Here is a 24,539-nt window from a genome sequence, read left to right as displayed (position 1 = left end):
TATAATTTCATTTTTCTATCTCATAATTTTGACTTTTCATCTCATTTAGACTTTCTATCTCATAATTTTGACTTTTTATCTCAAAATGTTCTCTTTCTATTTCATAATTATGACTTTTCATCTCATTATTTAGAATTTCTACCTCATAATTTTGACTTTTTATCTCATAATTTCCTTTTTCCATCTCATAATTTTGACTTTTCATCTCATTTAGACTTTCTATCTCATAATTTTGACTTTTTATCTCATAATTTCATTTTTCTATCTCATAATTTTGACTTTTCATCTCATTTAGACTTTCTATTTCATAATTTTGACTTTTTATCTCATAATTTCATTTTTCTATCTCATAATTTTGACTTTTCATCTCATTATTTAGAATTTCTACCTCATAATTTTGACTTTTTATCTCATAATTTCCTTTTTCTGTCTCATAATTTTGGCTTTTCATCTCATTATTTCTACTTACCATTGGGATAATAATTTTTTTCAGTGAAGGAAACGGGCTTCCATATAAATAACATTTAAAAAACATCATAAAATCCTAGCATCTCTTCCTCTAATGTGAACGTATCCCGTTGATGTCCTCCTTTGCGTGTCTCTCCATTGTGTGCTGTGCTGAGAGTCCAGTTAGGAAGAAGCAGGAGATGCTGAATTATTAAAACGCTCTCTTTTCCCTTCATTCTGTGACTGAAGACGGCTGATTCATCCCGCTGACGCTGGGACGTACGAGGCCAACATGTCCCACTACTGCCAGGTCCCCTGTGAATGGAGACACTCATTATTCACTGTAGTGCGCTCGTCCCCCCGTGGCGGGTCGGCGGGTGCATTTCCACATCATTCCCCGTAGCGACGGCTGCGGAGTGGATGTGGCAACGCGGCTAATTCCATCCCCTTCCCCGCCGCGGTCATTGGACACCGAGGAGCGCCCGAAGTAGGCGCTTATATTTACAACCATCAAATAAACACCCTCGCCAAAGGTCACGTTAGCACGCAGCACGCCGTATAACCACCCACGCACACTGGAAAATACTATAAAAGCTCCTCACGACGCCGTCGTTTATCACCCGGGGCTTATCTCTGACAGCGGACGCCCCCTCTGCCCTCCACCGCAAACATAATTGATCATGCAAATGTTCCTGCTGGCTTATCAACGGCCCATCTGACGTATCGTCCCACTGTTCTTTAGTCCTGACGCCGCCTCTGCTTTAATATCGATGCCATCCATCACCGGGCCGTTTATGTCAACCAGATTAGGAGTTCTTTACTTCTAGTTGGAAGTGCTGCAACATGTGATATGCCTGAGATTTTGGTGCGTACCATACATCCTGTATGTTTGTACAGTGCAAGTCCCCAGGGGGGTGTGCGTGTGTTTGTGTCGCAGCTATTTCCTGTTTGGGCTTTTCGGGACTAAAAACAAGTCGTTAGGTTGAATTACAAAGGAACAAACAGTGCCAATCTTCCTGCTCGAGTTGCGCTTTCATGATAAAGATGCTAATTTCATGCAGAAGACAACAAATAGAAGGAAAACACGCATATTAACCTCTGTGATATTTCATTTTCATTTAATATAGTATGTACATGAAAATGAAATATGACAGCAAGGAATATTCATTCATTCATTCATTTTCTACCGCTTTTCCTCACGAGGGTCGCGGGGGTGCTGGAGCCTATCCCAGCTGTCTTCGGGCGAGAGGCGGGGTACACCCTGGACTGGTGGCCAGCCAATCACAGGGCACATATAGACAAACAACCATTCACACTCACATTCATACCTATGGACAATTTGGAGTGGCCAATTAACCTAGCATGTTTTTGGAATGTGGGAGGAAACCGGAGTACCCGGAGAAAACCCACGCATGCACGGGGAGAACATGCACTCGACCGCCGTGCCGCCGCAAGGAATATTTAAGGTTGAAATATTGTGTCGAGTGGTTAGCACGCAGACCTCACAGCTAGGAGACCAGGGTTCAATTCCACCCTGGGCCATCTCTGTGTGGAGTTTGCATGTTCTCCCCGTGCATGCGTGAGTTTTCTCCGGGTACTCCGGTTTCCTCCCACATTCCAAAAACATGCTAGGTTAATTGGCCACTCCAAATTGTCCATAGGTATGAATGTGAGTGTGAATGGTTGTTTGTCTATATGTGCCCTGTGATTGGCTGGCCACCAGTCCAGGGTGGACTCCGCCTCTCGCCCGAAGAAAGCTGGGATAGGCTCCAGCACCTTCTGCGACCCTTGTGAGGAAAAGCGGTAGAAAATGAATGAATGAATATTGTGTCTCTGTGAGTGACAATGCAATGCGGATGGTTGGAAATGCAAACATCTTACAGTGTAAGCATGAGAATGCTACATTTTGTACACATTTCACACAAACGCGGCTTGTTTTAAAGCCCAAATATTGAATTTCCTGGAGTGCAAGTACAGAAAAGTACTTTCATCACGTATGTGTGCACTGGCATGACCGCTCTATCCATATGTTGGCGACAAATGCGACATAATGCACGCTAGTACTACTAATAAAAATGATAATAATACCAATAATGTGTAAGTTGTAGGTGTGTATGCACTGTCAATCTAATTATTACTGCAGGAATGCTTTTCCATTTGCACTTGAAGGTGTCTTCGCCTCGTGAAAGGAAAAAGTCACTCAAGTTCACTTAAAATAGCTTTTTCCTCGCCATGGCAACAACAGCTGACGGCTTGACGAGGTGGATTCTCTCATCCTTTTGCTTCTTTTACCTATCGGAGTCTCTCTTTTCCCAGTTGCAGTTTTGTTTGTTTGTGTTGCCGTGGAAACGCGGAGGCAAACACACACACACACACACACACAGAGGGAGGAACCGGGTGGATTTGTCTCCCGCTAAGGCCGATAATGAAGTCGTCACATCAAGTCGCAGGAAGTAAGAACTCGCAACAATACGACACACACACACACACACACACATATGTACACACACACCGCAACCTTCCCCATACATCATCACCTACATGAACTCAGCCACCCTGACGACTGTACATGACGCTGTTACTATTTGGAGCTGCTGCAGGGTACACACACACACACACACACACACACACACACATGGAGTGTGTGTAGAGGTGCGGCGGGGGTTTCATCTCGCCAGATGGCGGGAGCCGCCCACTCGCTGCCAGTTGTTATACAATATGTATTGTATAACAGGCATAGAGCAACAGGCCCCGTGTGTGTGTGTGTGTGCGTGCGTGCGTAGAGTAAATGTGTAAATGTTGTCAATAAGCACACTAGGTGAACTTCCTGGTCCAGTTTGAGCCTCACAAATACCACCGCACCAAAAGCCAGCGAGGCCGTGCAACGAGCCGGTCAGCTGACCCACGTGGTTTCATGAAAGGATGCTACTTTATTACACTCTGAATCCCGAGGGGGGGGGGGGGGATTCTATTTTTATTCATTTTTGGTTTAAATGCAGATTCAGCCCCCACATCGGAGTCTACGGCAGGGGTCTCAAACTTGCGGCCCTCGGGCCAAATGCGGCTCGCGAGGCGCTAGTTTGAGGCCCCCACCTTGATACCAAAGTTTAATGTTGAAATGACAGCTCAAAGCTGTGTGCACACGGGACACAATTAACATGATTTTGCCCCGCCCATACTGTTACCCTACCCTGTTACCCCGCCCTGTTTTGCTTTGGATTAGCAATGAAGCTAAAGGCTTATGACGCTGGGTACAAATAAATGCAGGAAATGATTTGGAATAAAAGGGAAAATAGATCAGATAAAGCATCTCATCAAACATGTTGTTGAAGTTACGACGCCGCTCCCAGATGGAACTGAGTACGATGCTAACTTGCTAATTGGGTCAAATTATTAAGTCATTAATGTTCATGTTAAAGGTTAAATAACTGTTAATACTGTACATTTGAATCTGAAAAAAATAATTTCTCTACCAACTGTTTGTGGTTTCTTACGTTTTTCTTATTTGCTGTTTTATTATTATTTTACTTATTTATTACTGATTGATTGATTTATTGTCTTTATTCTTAATTTGTTTATTTATTTTTTATCTTATTTTGTGTATAGAAAAATAAAAATTAAGATATTTGAGAACAGTGGAATGTTTTATCAGATATTTTGGTGTGGAAAACCGGAACCAAAGTACTGAAAAAGTTTTTTTTTTCAGTTTTTTATTTTTTTTCCAGTTTTTAATAAATGCGTTTGGGTTTTTTTTTTGAAAACCTGATGCGGCCCGGCTTCACCAAGAACCTAGCTCCGGTGGCCCCCAGGTAAATTGAGTTTGAGACCCCTGGTCTACGGTATTAGCGTACATCCTGGGAGAGGAACACAGGATGCACTTTTATTTATTGAGATTCCCGTCACACTGCACTGAGATTGGAATACAGCAAGTAAATCGGGGGCTGGCTGGCTAATGGTTAGCCATGGCCGTCTCTCGTGTCCCTCCAGTGATCCCGTAGCCTGTGGGTTACAGTTGACCAATGTTGTCACGATTGGGCTTCACCCCCCCGTGACTCTTAGTTTTCCCTTTTTCCTGAGTTCCTAGTTGCCTTTATTTTGTATTAACTTCCTGTGTTGCTCTGTTCTGTTTAGTTCAGGTGCGCGCTCCCTTCTTTGTCGGGTCATTGTCATTGTTGAGTTGGTCATGCCGGTGCCTTGTTCTGCTGCATAGCACCAATAAATACATTTTTTATTTGCAATTGGGTCCTCATCTCTGCATCCTGGGGTTGTACCGCAAAACTACCAAAACCGTACCTGACAAATGTGGTATAAACAGAGAATAATAGGAGCGTAAATATGACTATAGGGATGTTATTTCATGTCTACAGAGCTCTAATAACATTCAAGATTGCATTTAGAAAGTTATAATCTGTTTTATTTTGAATACTACGTCATAGAAATTCATTTAGTAACCATGATAACCAAGGGATGGCCGTTTAGTGGCCCCTGACTGTCACGGGGCTGCAGTGCAGGAGTGCTGCAGGCATTGGGGGAGCTGTGGTTCATTGGTTATACTAATAGTTATCTGTGTGTGGATATCAAGTGTTCAGACCGGTTAGTGGTAACAAAGACATTTTGTTTTCACATCTTGTGGACATTGAGCAAGTGTGTGTGTGTGTGTGTGCGCATGTGTGTGCGTGTGTACCTTTGTTCTTTGTGTGGATGTGATGTTGTAATGAGACACTTAGAAGAGTGCGACTGCACATGCACATGCACATGCACCAGCGCTCAAGAAAGTTGTTCCTGTCCAACTGGTTCTCCTTATGGCGCTCCTCTGCCCTCACACACACACACACACACACACACACACACACACAAAACACACACTATTCAACTACATTTTCTCAGCTGAGTTAGGACCTGAAGCTCAAAGCTAAACTTCTTGACATTCATATTTGAACTCAGTGAGGTAGCTCCAGCCGAGTGATTCTTCTTGAATTAGTCCGGTCGCTAAAAGTAACCAGATTCTGCAAAGTTACGGACATGCTAACATTGACAGCCAGGGGAACCTCACTCCATCCATTCCCAGCAATCTCTGTGCAGCATGTAAAAACCAGGATGTAAAAGCCAGCCCCCTTTAACTGTCAAACCATGTAAACATGTAATTGCCTGATGATATTATGACACTTTTCATTATTATTTATTGACTTACTTATATTGAAATCAGAAGGCGAGGTGACAAGCGGGAATTTGACTTAGCTCAGTCGCTTTCTTGCGCATTACTGTCGCACAATGTGGTGTAATCATAGAATAATAGGAGTGGAAAGATGACTATAGGGGTGTTATTGCATGTCTTGAGGGCTCTAATAATGGTAAAAATGTTACCTATATGCTCCAACTAGGAAATTGTTCAGTTTATTGATTCATTTCAATTATCTCAGTTGAGTCTGGAACCAATTGACTGCGATAAATGAAGGACGGCTGTGCTGAAATTTGATAACTTTGAGTTTATTTTCTATTTTGCAACTGTTTACTTCGCCCCAAGAGTAAATTATGGTACAGTCCTGTCATCTGATATCTCCCTCCATCAAACAGGATGTGTTCTGCTAGCATTTGGACAAGCACAAATCACTTTAATGAACACTTTCTACTGGTTCCATTCTATTGAGGTTGAGGGAAGGCTACTGTATATATTCTTTCCTTTTAAAGGCAACCTATTTTAGTGTGAGTATTTTTTTTTAATTTTTTATAAAACTGTCATTTCAAATGATTGTGAGATGCTGGAAACAGCTTGATAATTGACCTTGGAAAAGCTGTCTGTGCCATCACACAAGCTAAAAAAGAGCTTGTGGCAGGAAGCCCTCGCCACCTCTCATCAGCCAGCACCCGATGTAGTAATGATGTCATCCCCTCTCATGCACTCACACACACACACTCACACACACACACACACAAATCAATGCTTTATCCTTCACAGCCGCCCACACACACACACTGGAACACTGCTGACACACAACAGCGAGAGGTTACACAAGGTCACACATATTGCGACACAGATGCATCTGATGTTATGCACACACACACACACACACACACACACACATGCATACACACTACTCACACACTCTTTAGTCAACAGTTTCGAGATGCTTTCTCATGCTATCGAATGACAAGGCGTCTCCAAAGGTTTGACTTGCTGGCGTCTATACCATGATGGGTAAAATACACACACACACACACACACACACACACACGGCACCACTCTTCCTCCTCCCCCCTGTGGAATGACTGTTATGTTGGAGCGGAGGAAAGTAGGGCTGTGGTGGAGGAAGGCATTTCCCGTATGTTACGACGACACACACACACACACACACACACACACACACACACACACGTCCACGTACAAAGACTCCCTGCATTCTTCTGGCGAGGCCAACCAAACAGCTGTCAGACACGACGTCAGCCTGCAAAGCATTCATTTCATGCGTCGGTGGGGAAACGGCAGGAAATGTAGTCATTCAGAGCAGGTTGTAAGGTGAAACAGGGGGGAGGAGGATGTTTTCAAATCCTGACTTCAGCTAATTGGCTAATGTAGTCATCAATAAAGTCCTAAATTAAAGCACGGGCATCAAAGATCTTCTATATGACAGGAGCTCTATGCTGCTTTTTTTGTGAACTTTGACCATCATCTACAGTCCTAAACACTTTTTTTTCTGTGCATTCCAAAGATATAAAAACAGATAAAAAAGAGGCAGCTAAGAATGCACATAATGGGACGCACCTGTTCTGCCAACAAAGACCGCTATTAAAACACCTCCAACAAGGTTGTATGCTTATATACCCGTGTTGTGACCATGTAGTAACAGTATATAGTATTTGTAGTAACATGTCATATAGTTACAGTATTTTTCCCTATTTTGGTCATTTTAAAGGCGACCTATTATGCTGATTCTTGGCCCATTGTAGGCTGTGGAGTTGTGGACTCCTATAGAGCAGCTACACACGATAACCCGATAACAGAAGGCTTTCTAGATCTTCCAGAATCTGCACTTATTCCAGCTGGATTTCCTTGGCTTTACAACATTGTTTTAATTTATTCCACCTGCAGCCCCTGGAAATGTCCAGCTTCCCAGTTGTCCTGAAGGCAGCATCAGCACGGACTGACAATTCTTCCTCTTATGATGCATTTGAGGAAACTGGGACGTTGGAAGTATCCCAGTTGGCTCTTACAAAGCCAGAAGTCATAGTCGAAAGTGTGCCAAAACATGGCCGACCACCTTGATACTAAGTGTGTTGTCAAAGCGTTATTATCGCCAGCGTGTGTACACAAGCTTGCAAGTGTCCAACTTCCCAGTCTTCCTGAAGGCAGCATCAAGCACAAACAAGCATGTCAAACAACTGGTGTTGTTTAGTGACCTCTCCTGTCCTCTGCCCCGCAAAGACACCATGCGACATATGCTATCATCTCCTAGGAGGAATTAAACCCCCTCATCCTCTCGCTTTCTTTTTCCACATTTTTATTCGTCCCACCTCCCCTGCTGCGTCTCTCCGGCTGACTCAGTGTTGTCCTCCCAGCGCGTTTCTATCTGCCTCTTCTCCGCCACCATCTGTTTCTCTCTCTGTCGCTCGGTCTGCTTTGTCTTTCTTGTCTCCTTGCTCCATCTGTCCCGCCGCTCGCCTCCTCTCCACTTCCACGCCCTTCCTCGCGCTTTTTCTCGGCGCCTTTGCCTCGCTTAAATGGAGGCTTTCATGATCTGTGATACATTGAAGACTCATTTTACAACGATGATCATGCTTGGCTTTCTCAACACTGCAACCACAAAAACCAACATAATGTTAACGTGTCGCTCAAAACTGAGGATGATTATCCTTAAAGAGGCCATTTTTTTCTGAATGGAAGTCTTGTATTGGATCACGTTCAATGGAGGAACAAGCAAAAATGCTCTGGTGAGACACTTTATAGGGCCTCTGCGGCAACAACAGTGTCAATGTCAGACAAGAGCGAGCATTAAAGGGCTTAAAAGGGCCTTCTGATGATTCGCAATCCAATTTTTGGCAGCCATTAAACTGTCACGCCATGAGAGCCTCAGTGTGTTTTTACTTAACGTTTAGCGCCATCTGTTTTCCCTGTCGAGACACATTTTGCTCCACGCCAATATTGTTTGCAGATGCAGCTCTGGTGTGTGAAATCACCAATCATTGTCACGCTTTGGCTCCCAAATGAATGTCAGATGTGCGTGATGGTAATTGGGAACACGCGGCCCGCCGACACGACTGCATTTCGCCACTTTCCCGGTCGCTTCTGCCGTCCCGCTCTTGCATTCTTGACGTGCCTGCAGCACGCAACTGATCTTGTCTTCCTCCACCAGGGAGTGCCGAGTGCCTGAGTCAACGCACTGCGTTCTGGGATCCGGTTTGGAAGCCTCTCAATGGGCCGCACCACCTGCTGACCAGGCGGGGCATTGTTGGAGGAGCTTGTGTTGCATGAGGTGAGCGTTTGCAGTCCGTGAAAGTCACTACAAGGCTTTTTCAGGATGAGAAGTGTCAGGGACATATTAATTACAGCGGCACATGATTTGTCCAGACAGCCATTTCTTTCTCATAAAACCATAAAAACAGGAATCATTTCTTACGGGGTCAAACTCGCCACCATAAAACCTTAATGGTGATTTATTGACTTGCCTATTAACATTATTAGCTTTGTAAAAAAAGGAGGTCAACCACAGTAAACTGTCAAAACTAGAAGCTTTTGTCATGAAATAGCAATAATCCGTTCCAATGAAAACCCGATGGAGAAGGTGTTTTAAGCGGAACATTCATACAAGTGGAAAAAGAAGTTAGCCACATTTCTCATTTTCCATCTTGGAAAATCTTTTATCTTGTGTGCTGGGCGGCACGGTGGTCTAGGGGTTAGCGCGCAGACCTCACAGCTAGGAGACCAGGGTTCAATCCCACCCTCGGGCATCTCTGTGTGGAGTTTGCATGTTCTCCCCGTGCATGCGTGGGTTTTCTCCGGGTACTCCGGTTTCCTCCCACATTCCAAAAACATGCTAGGTTAATTGGCCACTCCAAATTGTCCGTAGGTATGAATGTGAGTGTGAATGGTTGTTTGTCTATATGTGCCCTGGGATTGGCTGGCCACCAGTCCAGGGTGTACCCCGCCTCTCGCCCGAAGACAGCTGGGATAGGCTCCAGCACCCCCCGCGACCCTCGTGAGGAAAAGCGGTAGAAAATGAATGAATGAATGAATCTTGTGTGCTTGGGGTCATGGCTAACCAGCTAACCACCACTGGAAGTCAACAACGCTTAGGTGCTGCATTTCCAAATTGAAGACATTAGTCATCACGTTGACAGCGTTAGAGCTACTTTTGGGACACACTGATGCGGTTCCCCGTGTGTCATGCGTGCCGTTTTATTGCTATTATATATACTGTATATTGTTATTCTGCTCTACTGTGCTTTGCAGTAAGACGGCACAGCGCTCTCCTCATCATCCATCAGTCTCACGCACAATGGATGCCCTCATTTACCCGCCGTGTGTTGTTGTACGTGCGGCGCGGGCCGTTGTGTTGCTGTACGAGGTTTATGTTGTCGTAACGATGATGGGGAATGCAACACAATCATAAAATACGCCTGGGCTGGCCTCGTAAATGAATGAGAGCAGCAAAAAACAACAAGCATGGCTGCTCTTTGAAGGCTGGTTTGTGTTGGAGGACGTGTTGCACGCTGACTATCAACATCCTCGGCGGTGTGTGTCAGTGCGAGGAGGGGAGTTGCTGCTATTCTTGGCTGTCCGGGGATGTCTTGGCTCCCTGGCGGATGGGAAAGGTGCTCTTGGCAAGTCTTAACCCAAGCTCTTCATGATGCTGTGTGTTCTCTCTCTTACACACACACACACACACACACACACACACACACACACACACACATGCAACACACCAGCGTGTTTGTGTCGCTTTGAGGATTTAGCACAGGGGTCTCAAACGCGCAGCCCACGGGCCAAATGTGGCCCGCAGGACACTAGTTTGAGGCCCCCGCCTTGATATGAAAGTTTAATGTTAGTGCGGCCCGCGCAAGTTTGATATGGATGCTGTATGGTATCATGTACCCAGATAAAATTATTACGTTTGATTAATGTTCATGTTAAAGGTTAAATAACTGTTAATAGTTATCCTCCCTATCCGTGTGGAAGTGGTAAGTTTTAGGCTATTTAAGTTTAAAGGAAATAACTTGAAGGCTACCGTTTAGGTCGCTAGCTCTCTAGTTTGCGAGTTAGCATGTGTCTCAAGACCCTGCAGTTGCGCAATATGTTGTAAATAAAAAGAGTATAAATGTGACTATAGTCGTGTTTTGTCATGTCTACAGGGCTCTAATAATGCTTTGTTCATTTTAATCTGAAAAAAATCATTTGTCTACCCACCAACTATATGTGGTTTCTTAAGTTTTTATTATTTGCCGTTTTTTTATTATTATTATTATATTTATTTATTACTGATTGATTGATTTTCTTTATTCTTCTTTATTCTAAATTCTTGATTTATTTTTCATCTTATTTTGTGTAGAAAAATAAAAAGTAAGATATTTGAGAACAGTGGAATGTTTTATCAGAGCTTTTATTGTAGAAAATCGGAACCAAAGCAAAGTTTATTAATTTTTCTGTTTTTAATAAATGCATTTTTTTTTTTTTTGAAAAACCTGATGGGGCCCAGCCTCGCCCAGACCCTAGCTCCAGTGGCCCCCAAGTAAATTGAGTTTGAGACCCCTGATTTAGCATCAACGTGCAGTCCCTCACTGGGCACTCATGTCATCTGCTCCAACTGAAAGCTTGGAAAAAAACTACAATAATGTCCAGGTTGTGTCTGTAGTACCTCATAAATATACTTATGAATACTTAATGAATAACTAGAAATAAAAATAAAAAATAAAATTCAGAGGTGGAATTACCATTAATGGTAATGGTAATGGTAATGGTAATGGTTTTATTTCATTTGAACATGCATCAGATTACAATTGAGTGCATCCCATAATCAGTTCCCAGTTTCACATGTCCAAAAGGAGTAGGAAGAAGCAAAGCTTATTAAATCCTACCCCTCCATCTGGTACTTTTACAGTAACTGTTACATTTGTTCACTTCCTGCTTTCCATAATACAGTTTAAGTTTTTTGTTTGTTTGTTTTTTAAATAATGCACCTCGTACCTCGTAGGAGGTGATATGAGCATCCAATGCCATAATGGGTACCATAGTGCGTGTCAATATAGTGATATATATAGCACATCATGACTGGTTCAAGACTCTTCATCCTTGTATTTAGCAAACATCAACTGCTTGTATTGTTTCTTGAATTGGCTCATCGTTGTGCATTGTTTGAGGTCCTTACTCAATCCATTCCATAGTTTGATTCCACATACTGAAATGCTATGGCTAGCATAACGTAGTCCTAGCATAGAAGTGTTTCAAATGTACTTCTTCCCTGAGATCATATTTCTCCTCTCTTGTAGAGAAGTATTGGATGACATTTTTAGCTAATTGGTTGTTTTTAGCCTTATGCATTATTTTAGCTGTTTGAAGATGAACTATATCAGCAAGTTGAAGTATTTGTGATTTTAGAAATAAGGAGTTAGTATGTTCTCTGTAGGCGGCATTGTGAATTATCCTTACTGACCTTTTTTGCAGTACATTTAGCGAGTGAAGATTGCTTTTATAGTTATTAGCCCATATTTCCACACAATAAGTAAGATATGGTAGAACCAGAGTGCAATAAAGAGTGTGGAGTGATTTCTGATCGAGAACAAATTTTGCTTTGTTCAATACTGGAATATTTCTGGCCACCTTATGTTGTATATTTGTAATATGAGGTTTCCAGCTCATATTTTCAATAAATCAGTAAATGGGACAAACAATAAAAGATAATGAAAATAAAAGTGAATGGAAGCGTAAAGAAACAGTTCCAATGTCAAACTGTCGCCATGATGAAACCATAAAGGTGAGGCTTTTGTAGCATCGTGACTTCTATCGGCTCATAGATCTTCTCTCTCTCTCTCCTCTGCTGTACAAAGGTGACATTGCTGTCTCACTCACCTTCCATCCATCTATCCATCCGTCCGTCATCCAGTCCTGCCGCACTGTTTGCTAGTGTTGCTGTTACATAACTGCTGCCAATCTGCAAACATGCACCGTGTCCTCTGTGCAAAGGTTGGCGTTTCAGCGGCGTGCGTGCGTGTGTGTGTGTCTTTCTATCCTTTGTGTGGGGTGTCCTCATTTTTTCCCATGACTGTAAATTACAAATGTGCCCCCCCCCCCCATGGCTCGTGGTCAAAATGCTTTGGAAGACTTTGTTACTTTGATACAGTCCGACTTGTTGTGTTTAATAACAGTGCTGTAAAGCGTTGTATTTATCAGGAACCCCCGCTGGGGGGGGTGCACGTTGTGACAAATGTTTGCCGTTTTGTGTGCGGCAGTTCAGGAGCAAAGCGTTGCCAACCACGGTACAGTAAGTAGGTATGGACATGGAGGAGATCATCGTGCGACCATGCTCCTCCTTGCGGTCGCTTCCTCTCCGCTCTCTTCCTGACCACGCACTCGTTGCGTTGTCTCACCGTGGGGGGAAATTGGCCAATTTGCCTCGGCGTGGCGCAATCACGGTTTGCTTACGCTCTGTTGTTGCTGCACGCGGACACCCGTGGCGCTCGTCCTGATTAGCTTGTGTTGACTTGTTTTGTTCACGCGTGACACGCCGCTGACTCCATGCCGCGTCCGATAAAGCCAGATATGGCCCCAGCAAAGCATCATTTTTATGTTCTTTGGTCAACATTGTGAAAGTTCTGCAGGTTTGCACGACCTGCCGTGTCAGCACATTTGGCCCATATTTTGGTGTCATTTGAAGGTAAAGGAATGACATCTTTTAAACTGCCTTGGTTTGTCCTCAAAGACCCACATTTTTTTTCAGGGGTATTAAAAGAGTACCCTGTTATCTTTTCCATGGAATATATTGCAGTGACATGAGAGCCTGAGCCCCCCTGATAAAATCAAAAACCCCTGCAAATGGTCTCTGAATGGTCTGAATCCTTAAGACCTATTGCACTGCGTTAAAGGGGACCTACTGTGCTTTGTCCACTTTTCTGACCTATAAATGTTGTTAGTGTCACATTCCGGCTTGAGAGTTTTACGGTTCGACCCCAGGATGCAGAGATGAGGACCCAATTGCAGGTAAAAATATATATAATAATGCTATGCAGCAGAACAATGAACTAGCATGATCAATTCGCAAATGACAATGACCCGACAAAGAATGCAGCGCGCACCTGAACTAAATAGGCAACACAAATAATAGGAAACAGGTATGGGAGATAATTGAAAGCAACGGAAAACAGAACAGAGGAAGTGAATTCAAAATAAGAGCATGAACGAGGAACAGAGTAACAGAAGAAAACTAAGCTAACTACGCCGAAGTTTCAGATAATGAGGTTTGTGCATTTGAAAGGAAGTTTGGGCTAGCTCAGAGTTTTTTTAACCAGGATTTCCTTATATGGACATGCTGCAATCCAGCTGGAATAGGTGCAGATTCTGGAAGATCTAGAAAGCTTTCTGTGCAGGTTATGGTGTGTAGCTGCTCCATAGTCTGCGACTCAAATACAAACGTGAGCATAGTAATTCCCCTTTAACATGTATTCAGATGCACTGTATTCGTAGACAAGCGCGTCGACGAGCCACGAATGCAAAGAAAAAAACAGAGAGAGTCAGGTGACGCTCGTCAGTTGCCTTGACAACTAATTGGAGGCAGCGGGTTTCTAATCATAGTTCATTTCCTGTGGAGAGAAAAATGCAAAAAAGAGAAAAGCTGGCAAACACGTCTTTCATTCTCCAACATATTATTGTCCATTTGTCTATTGGAGTGTGTGTATACCAATTATGTGTGTGTGCTGGTGTTAACACCCTCCCTGGAATGCTCATTTGTAGTCATGCATGATATCTTTTTTTTTTCCCCCAAACCGATTCGATCATGTTCTGCTTGTGGTGATGACAACCGGTAGCTTTTTATATCTCAAAATTCAAAATTCACTTTAAAGCAGTGGAAGCAGTGATATTGGGTAAAGTGTATGAATAGAAACTCTAGACCAGGGGTCTCAAACTCAATTTACTTGGGGGCCACTGGAGCTCGGGTCTGGGTGAGACTGGGCCGCATCAGGTTTTCCAAAAAAAAAACAAAAAAAAAACGCATTTATTAAAAAAAATAATTTTTTAAAAACTTCGCTTTGGTTCCAGTTTTCTACAATAAAAGCTCTGATAAAACATTCCACTGTTCTCAAATATCTTACTTTTTATTTTTCTACACAAAATAAGATGAAAAATAAATAAACAAATCAAGAATAAAGAAAATCAATCAGTAATAAATAAATATAATAATAATAAAAACTTAAGAAACCACATATAGTTGGTGGGTAGACAAATGATTTTTTTCAGATTAAAATGAACAAAGCATTATTAGAGCCCTGTAGACATGACAAAACACGACTATAGTCACATTTATACTCTTTTTATTTACAACATATTGCGCAACTGCAGGGTCTTGAGACACATGCTAACTCGCAAACTAGAGAGCTAGCGACCTAAACGCTAGCCTTCAAGTTATTTCCTTTAAACTTAAATAGCCAGAAACTTACCACTTCCACGTGGATAGGGAGGATAACTATTAACAGTTATTTAACCTTTAACATGAACATTAGTCAAACGTAATAGTTTTTTCTGGGTACATGATACCATACAGCATCCATATCAAACTTGCCGCACTAACATTAAACTTTTATATCAAGGCGGGGGCCTCAAACTAGTGTCCTGTGGGCCACATTTGGCCCGCGGGCCGCGTGTTTGAGACCCCTGCTCTAGACTAAAAGACTACACTGTGCTGTCATTATTTATTATTATTATTATTTATTTATTATTTATGGGCTTTATGTTTATTTAGTGGCGGCACGGTGGTCTAGGGGTTAGCGCACAGACCTCACAGCTAGGAGACCAGGGTTCAATTCCACCCTCTGCCATCTCTGTGTGGAGTTTGCATGTTCTCCCCGTGCATGCGTGGGTTTTCTCCGGGTACTCCGGTTTCCTCCCACATTCCAAAAACATGCTAGGTTAATTGGCCACTCCAAATTGTCCATAGGTATGAATGTGAGTGTGAATGGTTGTTTGTCTATATGTGCCCTGTGATTGGCTGGCGACCAGTCTAGAGTGTACCCCGCCTTACGCCTGAAGACAGCTGGGATAGGCTCCAGCACTCCCCGCGACCCTCGTGAGGAAAAGCGTTAGAAAATGAATGAATGAATGAATGAATCTTTATTTAGTGGTTTTCTTTACGCGTGGTAACACACACACACACAGAGCCAACCATTCCGACATGTTAGCCGTCGCAGCAGCACACCACTTGTAGTCTATTATGCGGCGCCGTGTGTAAACATTACATAATCCTGTCATCAGTGCACTCCCTGAACTGAAGGCCATTTACACTCTCTCGCTTTTTTCTCCTTTTTTTAAACATTGCGTCACATTTCATCCCTCAGCCACACTCTCGAGACAGCCAGGCGGGGTCGACTTGTGCGCATCCCATTCACAAACCTGCTACACACACACACACACACACACACACACACACACACACACAACGTATGCGTGTGAGGATTAGGGAGGGACTGTAAGGGATGGGCAAATCACCGCTAAGCTCCTCTATTGCTGTATAATCCCCACAGAGTACACACAAGCAGGCACACACAAACGGCTTACGTGACTTGCAGACGAACAAAAGCAGACAATGAGACATGCAGACGCACAACATTGGTGGTGTGCGAGAGACAAAGTAGGTGAAAATCAAAAGGAAGGGGGGCACGCAAATGTGACTGAGAAACTTCCATTCAGCCTTTCTGCTGCTGCTTCATTCATTCTTTCTGTTCTGACAGCAGCAAGGAGCAAAGTGCTTCCACACATCATTCAGCCAATCAGCTCCCACTAACCCACAAGCAGAGGTACTAGTTATACAGTCGCTGCTTATCATACTACTCCAATAGGATGTCAGCCTACAAACTATAATGCCCGTGGTTGTGATTCAGGAAGACATAGTCTAATTCCTATTGTGTTATTTGCCATTATATGTTATTTTGTTGATACAATGTGGCAAAGAGCTTCCATAACATGAGCAGACATGGTAAAACGTTTGTTTGCATTAACAAGCAGTGAAAGTACACGGTGTAAACCAGGGGTCTCAAACTCAATTTACTTGGGGGCCACTGGAGCTCGGGTCTGGGTGAGACTAGGCCGCATCAGGTTTTCCAAAAAAAAAAACCCCAAAAAACGCATTTATTAAAAACAAAAACATTTTTAAAACTTCGCTTTGGTTCCAATTTTCTACAATAAAAGCTCTGATAAAACATTCCACTGTTCTCAAATATCTTACTTTTTATTTTTCTACACAAAATAAGGTGAAAAATAAATACAAAATCAAGAATAAAGAATATCAATCAGTAATAAATAAATAAATATAATAATAATAATAAAAACTTAAGAAACCACATATAGTTGGTGGGTAGACAAATGATTTTTTTTCAGATTAAAATGAACAAAGCATTATTAGAGCCCTGTAGACATGACAAAACACGACTATAGTCACATTTATACTCTTTTTATTTACAACATATTGCGCAACTGCAGGGTCTTGAGACACATGCTAACTCGCAAACTAGAGAGCTAGCGACCTACACGGTAGCCTTCAAGTTATTTCCTTTAAACTTAAATAGCCAAAAACTTACCACTTCCACACGGATAGGGAGGATAACTATTAACAGTTATTTAACCTTTAACATGAACATTAATCAAATGTAATAATTTTTTCTGGGTACATGATACCATACAGCATCCATATCAAACTTGTGCGGGCCGCACTAACATTAAACTTTCATATCAAGGCGGGGGCCTCAAACTAGTGTCCTGCGGGCCACACTTGCATTTTTGAGACCCCTGGTGTAAACACACTCATCCAACCCGAGTCGCCCTAGCATGCTCTGCTAAACTAACCCAGCTAGCTCCCATTCATGTGCCACAAGAGGGGAGGTTTTTTTGCCATCTTTCACGGGTGTTGAGGCTGCTGTTTCGTTGTGTTTATTTTGGGAGGGGGCGGGTTAGTGTTGGGGATGAGATTTAGCGGCATGCCAGGGAAATGTTCCTTCTCATCACAACAACACCATTTCACTGTTAAATTCACATTTAACAGTAGATATTATAGACATGATATTTTTCATTGGCAAATTCCACGATTCCGTTTTCGGAATCCTGGGAGTTCGTGAAAAACGACATCAGCAGGTTTCTGAAGCCATGTTTGTTATCAATAAAACATGAAATATTCCATGGCAGGATGTTTATCCTTCCCTTGGTGGGAATCACTCTAGTGCTCTTCATAGCTCAGGCCAGGGGTGGGCAAACTTTTTGACTCGTGGGCCGCGTTGAGAACCAGAACATATATTTAACACACACACACATTATTTTACGCTTATAATTCTAACAGTCCACCTTGAATTATTAGTCTAATTTTATTTGTAAAAGTGTAATACTATTAGCTATATGTTCTCATTTCCCTCAAACTATGACATTTTGTAATGATAATGCTTTAATTTCATTTGAACATGCATCAGATTACAATTGAGTGCATCCCATAATCAGTTCCCAGTTCCACATGTCCAAAAGGAGTAGGAAGGAGTAGGAATTAAATCCTACCCCTCCATCTGGTACTTTTACAATCAGTAACTGTTACATTTGTTCACTTCCTGCTTTCCTAATATAATTTCAATAAAAAAAAAATTATTAATTGAATTTTTTTTAATATTTTAATATTTTTATTTATTTTTTGTCACGCACCGAAGTAGGAGGTGATATGAGCATCCAATGCCATAATGGGTACCATAGTGCGTGTCAATATAGTGATATATATAGCACATCATGACTGGTTCAAGACTCTTCATCCTTGTATTTAGCAAACATCAACTGCTTGTATTGTTTCTTGAATTGGCTCATCGTTGTGCATTGTTTGAGGTCCTTACTCAATCCATTCCATAGTTTGATTCCACATACTGAAATGCTATGGCTAGCATAACATAGTCCTAGCATATATTGAATTTGACAGTTTTTTTGTACTGAATCAGACAATCATGTTAAAAGTTGAAATACTCTGAAAGTAACTGGCGGGCCGGATTCAAACGCTTGGTGGGCTGCATGTGGCCCCCGGGCTGTAGTTTGCCCACCCCTGTCTCAGGCCTTCATTTCTACATTTATTTTGAAACATACTTTCAGAAGCTCTTCTAAGTGGGTCACTTTACTTTGGAAAGTAAACAAGCACACACACTCACACACTCCACCGACGTGATCAATCCTGACATCTTGTGGTCAAGAATTGGAAGTGCAGCTTACCTAATGCTGCCCTATAAAGTGTGTGTGTGTGTGTGTGTGTGTAGTAGCAGTTTGCCATGCTGTGTAATGGTAAAGTGTGTCCCAAGTCGGACTGGTAGTGCATGCAGTTCTACCGTATATCTACCATGAGGGTTCTTTATGGGGTGTCACTCTTTGCTAACCTTCACTCCCCACCGCCCACCGCCCCCCAAACCTCCACCCTTCCTTTCTCTGCTTGTAAGCGCTCTCTGGGCGTGCAGCCAGCTGCTGTGTGTGTGTGTGTGTGTGTTTTTTGAATGAATACCTGATGAAGTGTGTGTGCGTGTGTGCGTGTGTGCGTGTATGTGTGTATGTGTGTAGGGCAAACTGGCTCTCATTCAGTCCCTTGCATAATAGGCGTTGGAGCTCTGCATGCGGGACTCCCTCCCTGTGGGCGTGAGCAGGTTTTGTGCGACCGATTTTGTACGTCAGAGTGTGTGAGGATGTGTGCAGGCCAATGTGTGTGTCCGTGTGTGTACGTGTGTTTGTGTGTTTGTGAGCGAGATTACCTGAGCGTTCGTAGCGAGGGAGCTTCCTGTACTTTCACTGTCAGGATTTAGCCGAGCAGCCTACAAGCACACAGACGGGTTGGGTGCACGCGTGCACATGTGCGTGGAGCGTAAATTGGAAGAGACAGAGTGGGAGAAATGGATTGGGGTGGGCGGCACTCGTGGTGAGTACACCCACAGTGTGTGTCAGGTCTATCAATGTCTTTCATCACACTTTTCATTTCATGGCGGACATGCTAGTATGAAGTCCTGCTCTTTTGAAATGTGTGACGCTTCCTTTGGCAGGGGTGTCTAAAGTGCAGCCCCGGGGCCATTTTTGGGCCACAGCTAATTTTTATTTATTTTCATTCATTCATTTTGTACCGCTTTTTCCTCACAAGGGTGCTGGAGCCTATCCCAGCTGTCTTCGGGCGAGAGGCGGGGTACACCCTGGACTGGTGGCCAGCCAATCACAGGGCACATATAGACAAACAACCATTCACACTCACATTCATACCTAGTATGGACAATTTGGAGTGGCCAATTAACCTAGCATGTTTTTGGAATGTGGGAGGAAACCGGAGTACCCGGAGAAAACCCACGCATGCACGGGGAGAACATGCAAACTCCACACAGAGATGGCCGAGGGTGGAATTGAACCCTGGTCTCCTAGCTGCGCGCTAACCACTAGACCGCCGTGTCGCCCTTTTTATTTATTTGTTTTATTTAAAATAAAATGAATTCATTATTAATGATTTTATTAAATATGATGCAAATTTGTGCTGCACGGCGGTCTCGTGGTTAGCGCACAGACCTCACAGCTCGGAGACCAGGGTTCAATCCCACCCTTGGCCATCTCTGTGTGGAGTGCTAGGTTAACATGCTAGGCTAATTGGCCACTCCAAATTGTCCATACTAGGTATGAATGTGAGTGTGAATGGTTGTTTGTCTATATGTGCCCTGTGATTGGCTGGCCACCAGTCCAGGGTGTACCCCGCCTCTCGCCCAAAGACAGCTGGGATAGGCTCCAGCACGCCCCCCCCGTGAATGAATGATGCAAATGTTGTTTGTCACCTGTAACACAAAGCTAAGTTGTTTTGTTCAGCTAGCTTAACATATATTGACCTACATTGGATTGCTTTTAGCATCTTAAATGTGCTCGCTAGCATACATGCACTTAAGATATGCTCTAAATCCGATCATCATGAGGCTTCGCCGCACGTCTTAAAGCATAGCGTATCATGAGTTTGCTGTTTGTGTCTTCCTGCGCCACTCCTTCATGTTGTCGTATTGTCTACTACATTGGACCAGTGCAGCGTTACAGTGTGTGTGTGTGTGTGTGTGTGTGTGTGAAAAGTCGCCCTTTGTGGTGACACAGCCTCATACTTGGACAGACACCAGCTCATTAGCATGACAGCTACAGACACACACTAACCGCTTTTACACTGTCTACATTGCAACATTACGGCTAGGTTTTCATTCATTTCGTTTGAATCCACCGCGCAGGCTATAGCGTAATTACAAATGTGCGAGAACGAGGAAAAGAGGTGTGTGCTGTTGCCTGAGGACACACACACACACACACACACACATCCACACACATCTCTCTAGCGTTTTGACCTTAGAAGGACAATAGTGGAGTGCATGAGTGTGCGTTTTGGCTTTACAGTTGAGTTGTCTTGCCTCGCTCTCTCACTCTCTCTCTCTTTCTGTCTCACACACACACACATACACACACACACACACACACAAGCAGATTGTCACTATAAAGAAGTCACATGCACAGACTAGGGTACGATCATTGTATTTGTGAACGTGTGAGGGATCTAAAGCACATGGAGGACAGACAGCTTAGATTTCAGGTCATCTGATAACCACACACACACATACACTCACACGCACACACACACACACACACACACACACACACGCTGCCAAGTCAGCAAGATTCAGGTGACAGAGATCTTTTCAGTGAACGTTGGTGTCGGTTTCAGTGAGGCAATACTCTCTCTTTTACTAATGTAGGTCACTCCGGCACTACGACTCCCTCACGTCTTCTTTCTCTTCCACGTTTCCTGAGCTATTCCTGGCGTTTGTCTTCCCGTGTGTTGCCCAACGTTGTCTCGTTGCCTCTTCCAAGTTCCTCACGCCATCGAGTCAAACTCCATTCCAGTTAAACTTCTGAAAAACGGAAGGATGCAAGGGATACCGTGGGATTTTCCTAATATTTCACTTCTCTCTTCAAATGATCTTAATTCATTTAGAAATATTATTACTTGATTCCTGCAGTATTCTTATATAATGTATAGTATTCTACAATGGTCACTAGGTGTCAGTAAAGTTACATTGATGGGACACTAGTCGCCCCAGGAAGAGGAAGTAAAAACAGCAACAAGGAACTCTTCCGATGCTCCCGACGTGTGAGTCTTTATTATGTCTCATTTATGTCTAATATGTCTTATTTTGTCATATCATGTTTACTATATCGGATAGTACAAGTGAACGGGTGACTGTTGGGATGTTATTTCATATCTATAAGGCTCTAATAAGGTCAAAAAGTCATATTTGGAAGGTTAGAAACAGGTTTTCTGCGTTGAACATATACCAATTATAATTAAGGACTGCTAATGAAATGATAGTTTTTCAATGTTATTATTTAGTATTAAACCATATAAATAAATAGTGATCATGTAGCAATGCACACATGTAGCAAAGACCCCAGACTGCAATTGAGGAACAAAATGACTAAGCGTTGTATTGCAGCAACATTGAGTGCAAAGTGCACATATGCTGGCCAGAATTAGTTGTACAAATATGTGTGTGCTTGTGTGTTTTATAACGCGTGTGCTTGTGCGTGCGGGTGCGGGTGCAGATACGTGAGGAAAAGAACACGTGTCAGCGTAACTGAGCGTGCTCAGATGTCAGCATACTTTTTACATTATGTATGAGATTCACACCAAGCTTTCCAGAACAGATGGTGCCAACACACACACACACATGCACACACACAGGCCATTACATTAGGTACACCCACTCTATTCAATCCAAGACACGAATGCCGACTTTGTCCCTGTCTGACTTTCAGGACCGTGCAGCGTGAGGGGGCGCTCGCAGGGCGATGATTCCGCATGAAGCCCGACGCACTCGGCCCCCCGTCGTCCTCGGCGGATGCAGCAGGTGTGACGTCGTGACGCTCTCGCCTAACGCCCTCAGCTCACCCTCCGGTCGCTAGAGTCACGCGGACGGAACAGGCCATCCCACTTCTCCTCCTCCATACCTTTCCATCTTGAATCCCGCCTCACCTGCTCACGAGGACCCGGATGTTTCCGTAGGAGAACGCTAAGCACGAGGAAAAGATCACACGCAGAAGAGAGAGAGTCAAGTCTGAAGAAGGTGAGAAAGGAAGGCAATAAAAGGATCAAGTACGTACTCCAGAGGGGTTAGGATGAAGTCCAACCAGGAACGCAGTAATGAATGTCTGCCCCCGAAGAAGAGGGAGCTCCCTTCAGAAAACCGCTCCCTGACCGTAGCACCCGCCCCAGACCCCCAGCGCTCTGACAATGTGGCCTGGCTTGTCGCTGGGGGCAACGGGAGCACCGAGAACTCCCCTCGCAGCTCCGCACAATCTGATACCGCCCCGTATAAATCCCTGGCCTCCGCGTCAGATTCCTCCTCCATGACACTCGTCTCATCCCTTCCGACGGTGTACACATCCCCCCTGTCCCAGACCACCGTCGGAGGGACAGTCCACTACGCCCAGCTGCCCCCCAACCTTCAGTTCATCACCTCGCCTTACAGCGCGCCCTACACCGGCTACATCGCACCCCAGCTTCTTCCACCTCCTCCTCCGCCTCCTCCTCTGTCCTCCTCGTCTCACAGAAGCTCATCCCACACGGAGACCGCTTCATCCGCCCCCTCCCACACCTCCAAATATGACCAACAGCGGGCATCCATCCGGCACACCTCCACCATGCCGCCGCCACCCACGGACGCCACCCCGCACCGCGCCTCTCCTCGGACCCTGCGCTCTCCTCAGTCCCTGCACGGCCATCACATAGCAGCGTCCCAATACACGGACGGAGGAACCACCAGGAAAGAAGAAGGAGAATCCAGGCAGCTTCACAACGGGGGGTTGGAGCGGAGCCGGAGGTTCGAGTCCGGACTGGCTAAACCAATCAAATCACGTGACACCTACGAGTCCTGCCAGCTGGTTCTCCCGTCAGACTACTCTCACGACCCCTTGGCTTTGAGAACCTCCGTCATGCTCATGCCCAACAGCCATGGGGACCACCAGCTGGTATCAGCCCGGGGCAGCCCTGAGAAGACCTCAGCCCACCTGGAGAAAGGCAGCATTCTCCTGGGGAAGCCCATCCATCGCACCACCGCATCGTCCACCCCTTCTTTCACCTTTCCACCCCCCTTAAACGTAGACAATCTAAAAGCTGCCGTTGGCCCACTTTCACCACAGACTGTTATACACACCACCCACAACTCTACAGTGGAGTCTTTGGGGCTCCCTTCCACGGGCGTCTACCCCCAGGCCCCAGTGATCGGCTACATCGCGGGGGCCAGCGGCAGCCAGCATTCTCCACTCAGCTACCACACCAGCCTGCAACAACACGTACTCATCACTGGCGCCCAGCCGGTCATCATCCCAGTCAGTGGAAGCGGAATGACCACGCTGGAGTCCACCACGTCCCAGGTTGTGACGTCATCCGCCCCGTCCCCCTTTCCCGCAGCACTCCCTCACGCCTACATTGCGGCCACAAGAGGAGAAACTCAAGACAATCCTAGCGTCTCTTATCACCAGGTCACCTCGGGCGGGGTGGTCCGAGCCCAGCTGCACCTCCCCGTCGTCCCGTCAACGGTGCCCCCACCACAGTCCAGCGCGGCAGCTCCCCCGTCGCTCCCGCCATATTTTGTCAAGGGCTCCATCATCCAGCTGGCGGATGGCGAGCTGAAGCGTGTGGAGGAGTTGAAGACGGAGGACTTCATCCAGAGCGCCGAGATCAGCAGCGAGCTGAAAATCGACTCGTCCACGGTGGAGCGCATCGAGGGGAGCCATGCTTCGCCCAACTTGGCGGTGGTTCAGTTCTCTGTGGGCGAGCACCGTGCGCAGGTAAGGATTCATTTAGCTGGTTTAGTTCTTAGCTTCAGAGTCT

The 24,539-nt window shown here is 44.5% G+C and overlaps 1 protein-coding gene across 2 annotated transcripts in view; it reads left to right on the top strand.

Moving 5' to 3' along the window:
• atxn1a (ataxin 1a) overlaps window positions 1-24,539 on the top strand; it is a 66,691-nt gene that overhangs the window by 37,672 nt on the left and 4,480 nt on the right. The window contains exons 4-5 of one of the 2 annotated variants that reach the window (XM_058046864.1): window positions 8,796-8,915; window positions 22,463-24,496. In XM_058046864.1, the coding sequence (XP_057902847.1) occupies window positions 22,823-24,496 (1,674 nt within the window). In that variant the 5' untranslated portion in view covers window positions 8,796-8,915; window positions 22,463-22,822. The remainder of the gene's footprint in view (window positions 1-8,795; window positions 8,916-22,462; window positions 24,497-24,539) is intronic. The other variant, XM_058046865.1, reaches the window with a different exon arrangement.

The sequence above is a fragment of the Doryrhamphus excisus genome, chromosome 14 (assembly GCF_030265055.1).
Source record: "Doryrhamphus excisus isolate RoL2022-K1 chromosome 14, RoL_Dexc_1.0, whole genome shotgun sequence".
In the NCBI taxonomy this organism is placed as follows: Eukaryota; Metazoa; Chordata; class Actinopteri; order Syngnathiformes; family Syngnathidae; genus Doryrhamphus; species Doryrhamphus excisus.
This window is presented reverse-complemented; position numbering and strand designations above follow the sequence as displayed.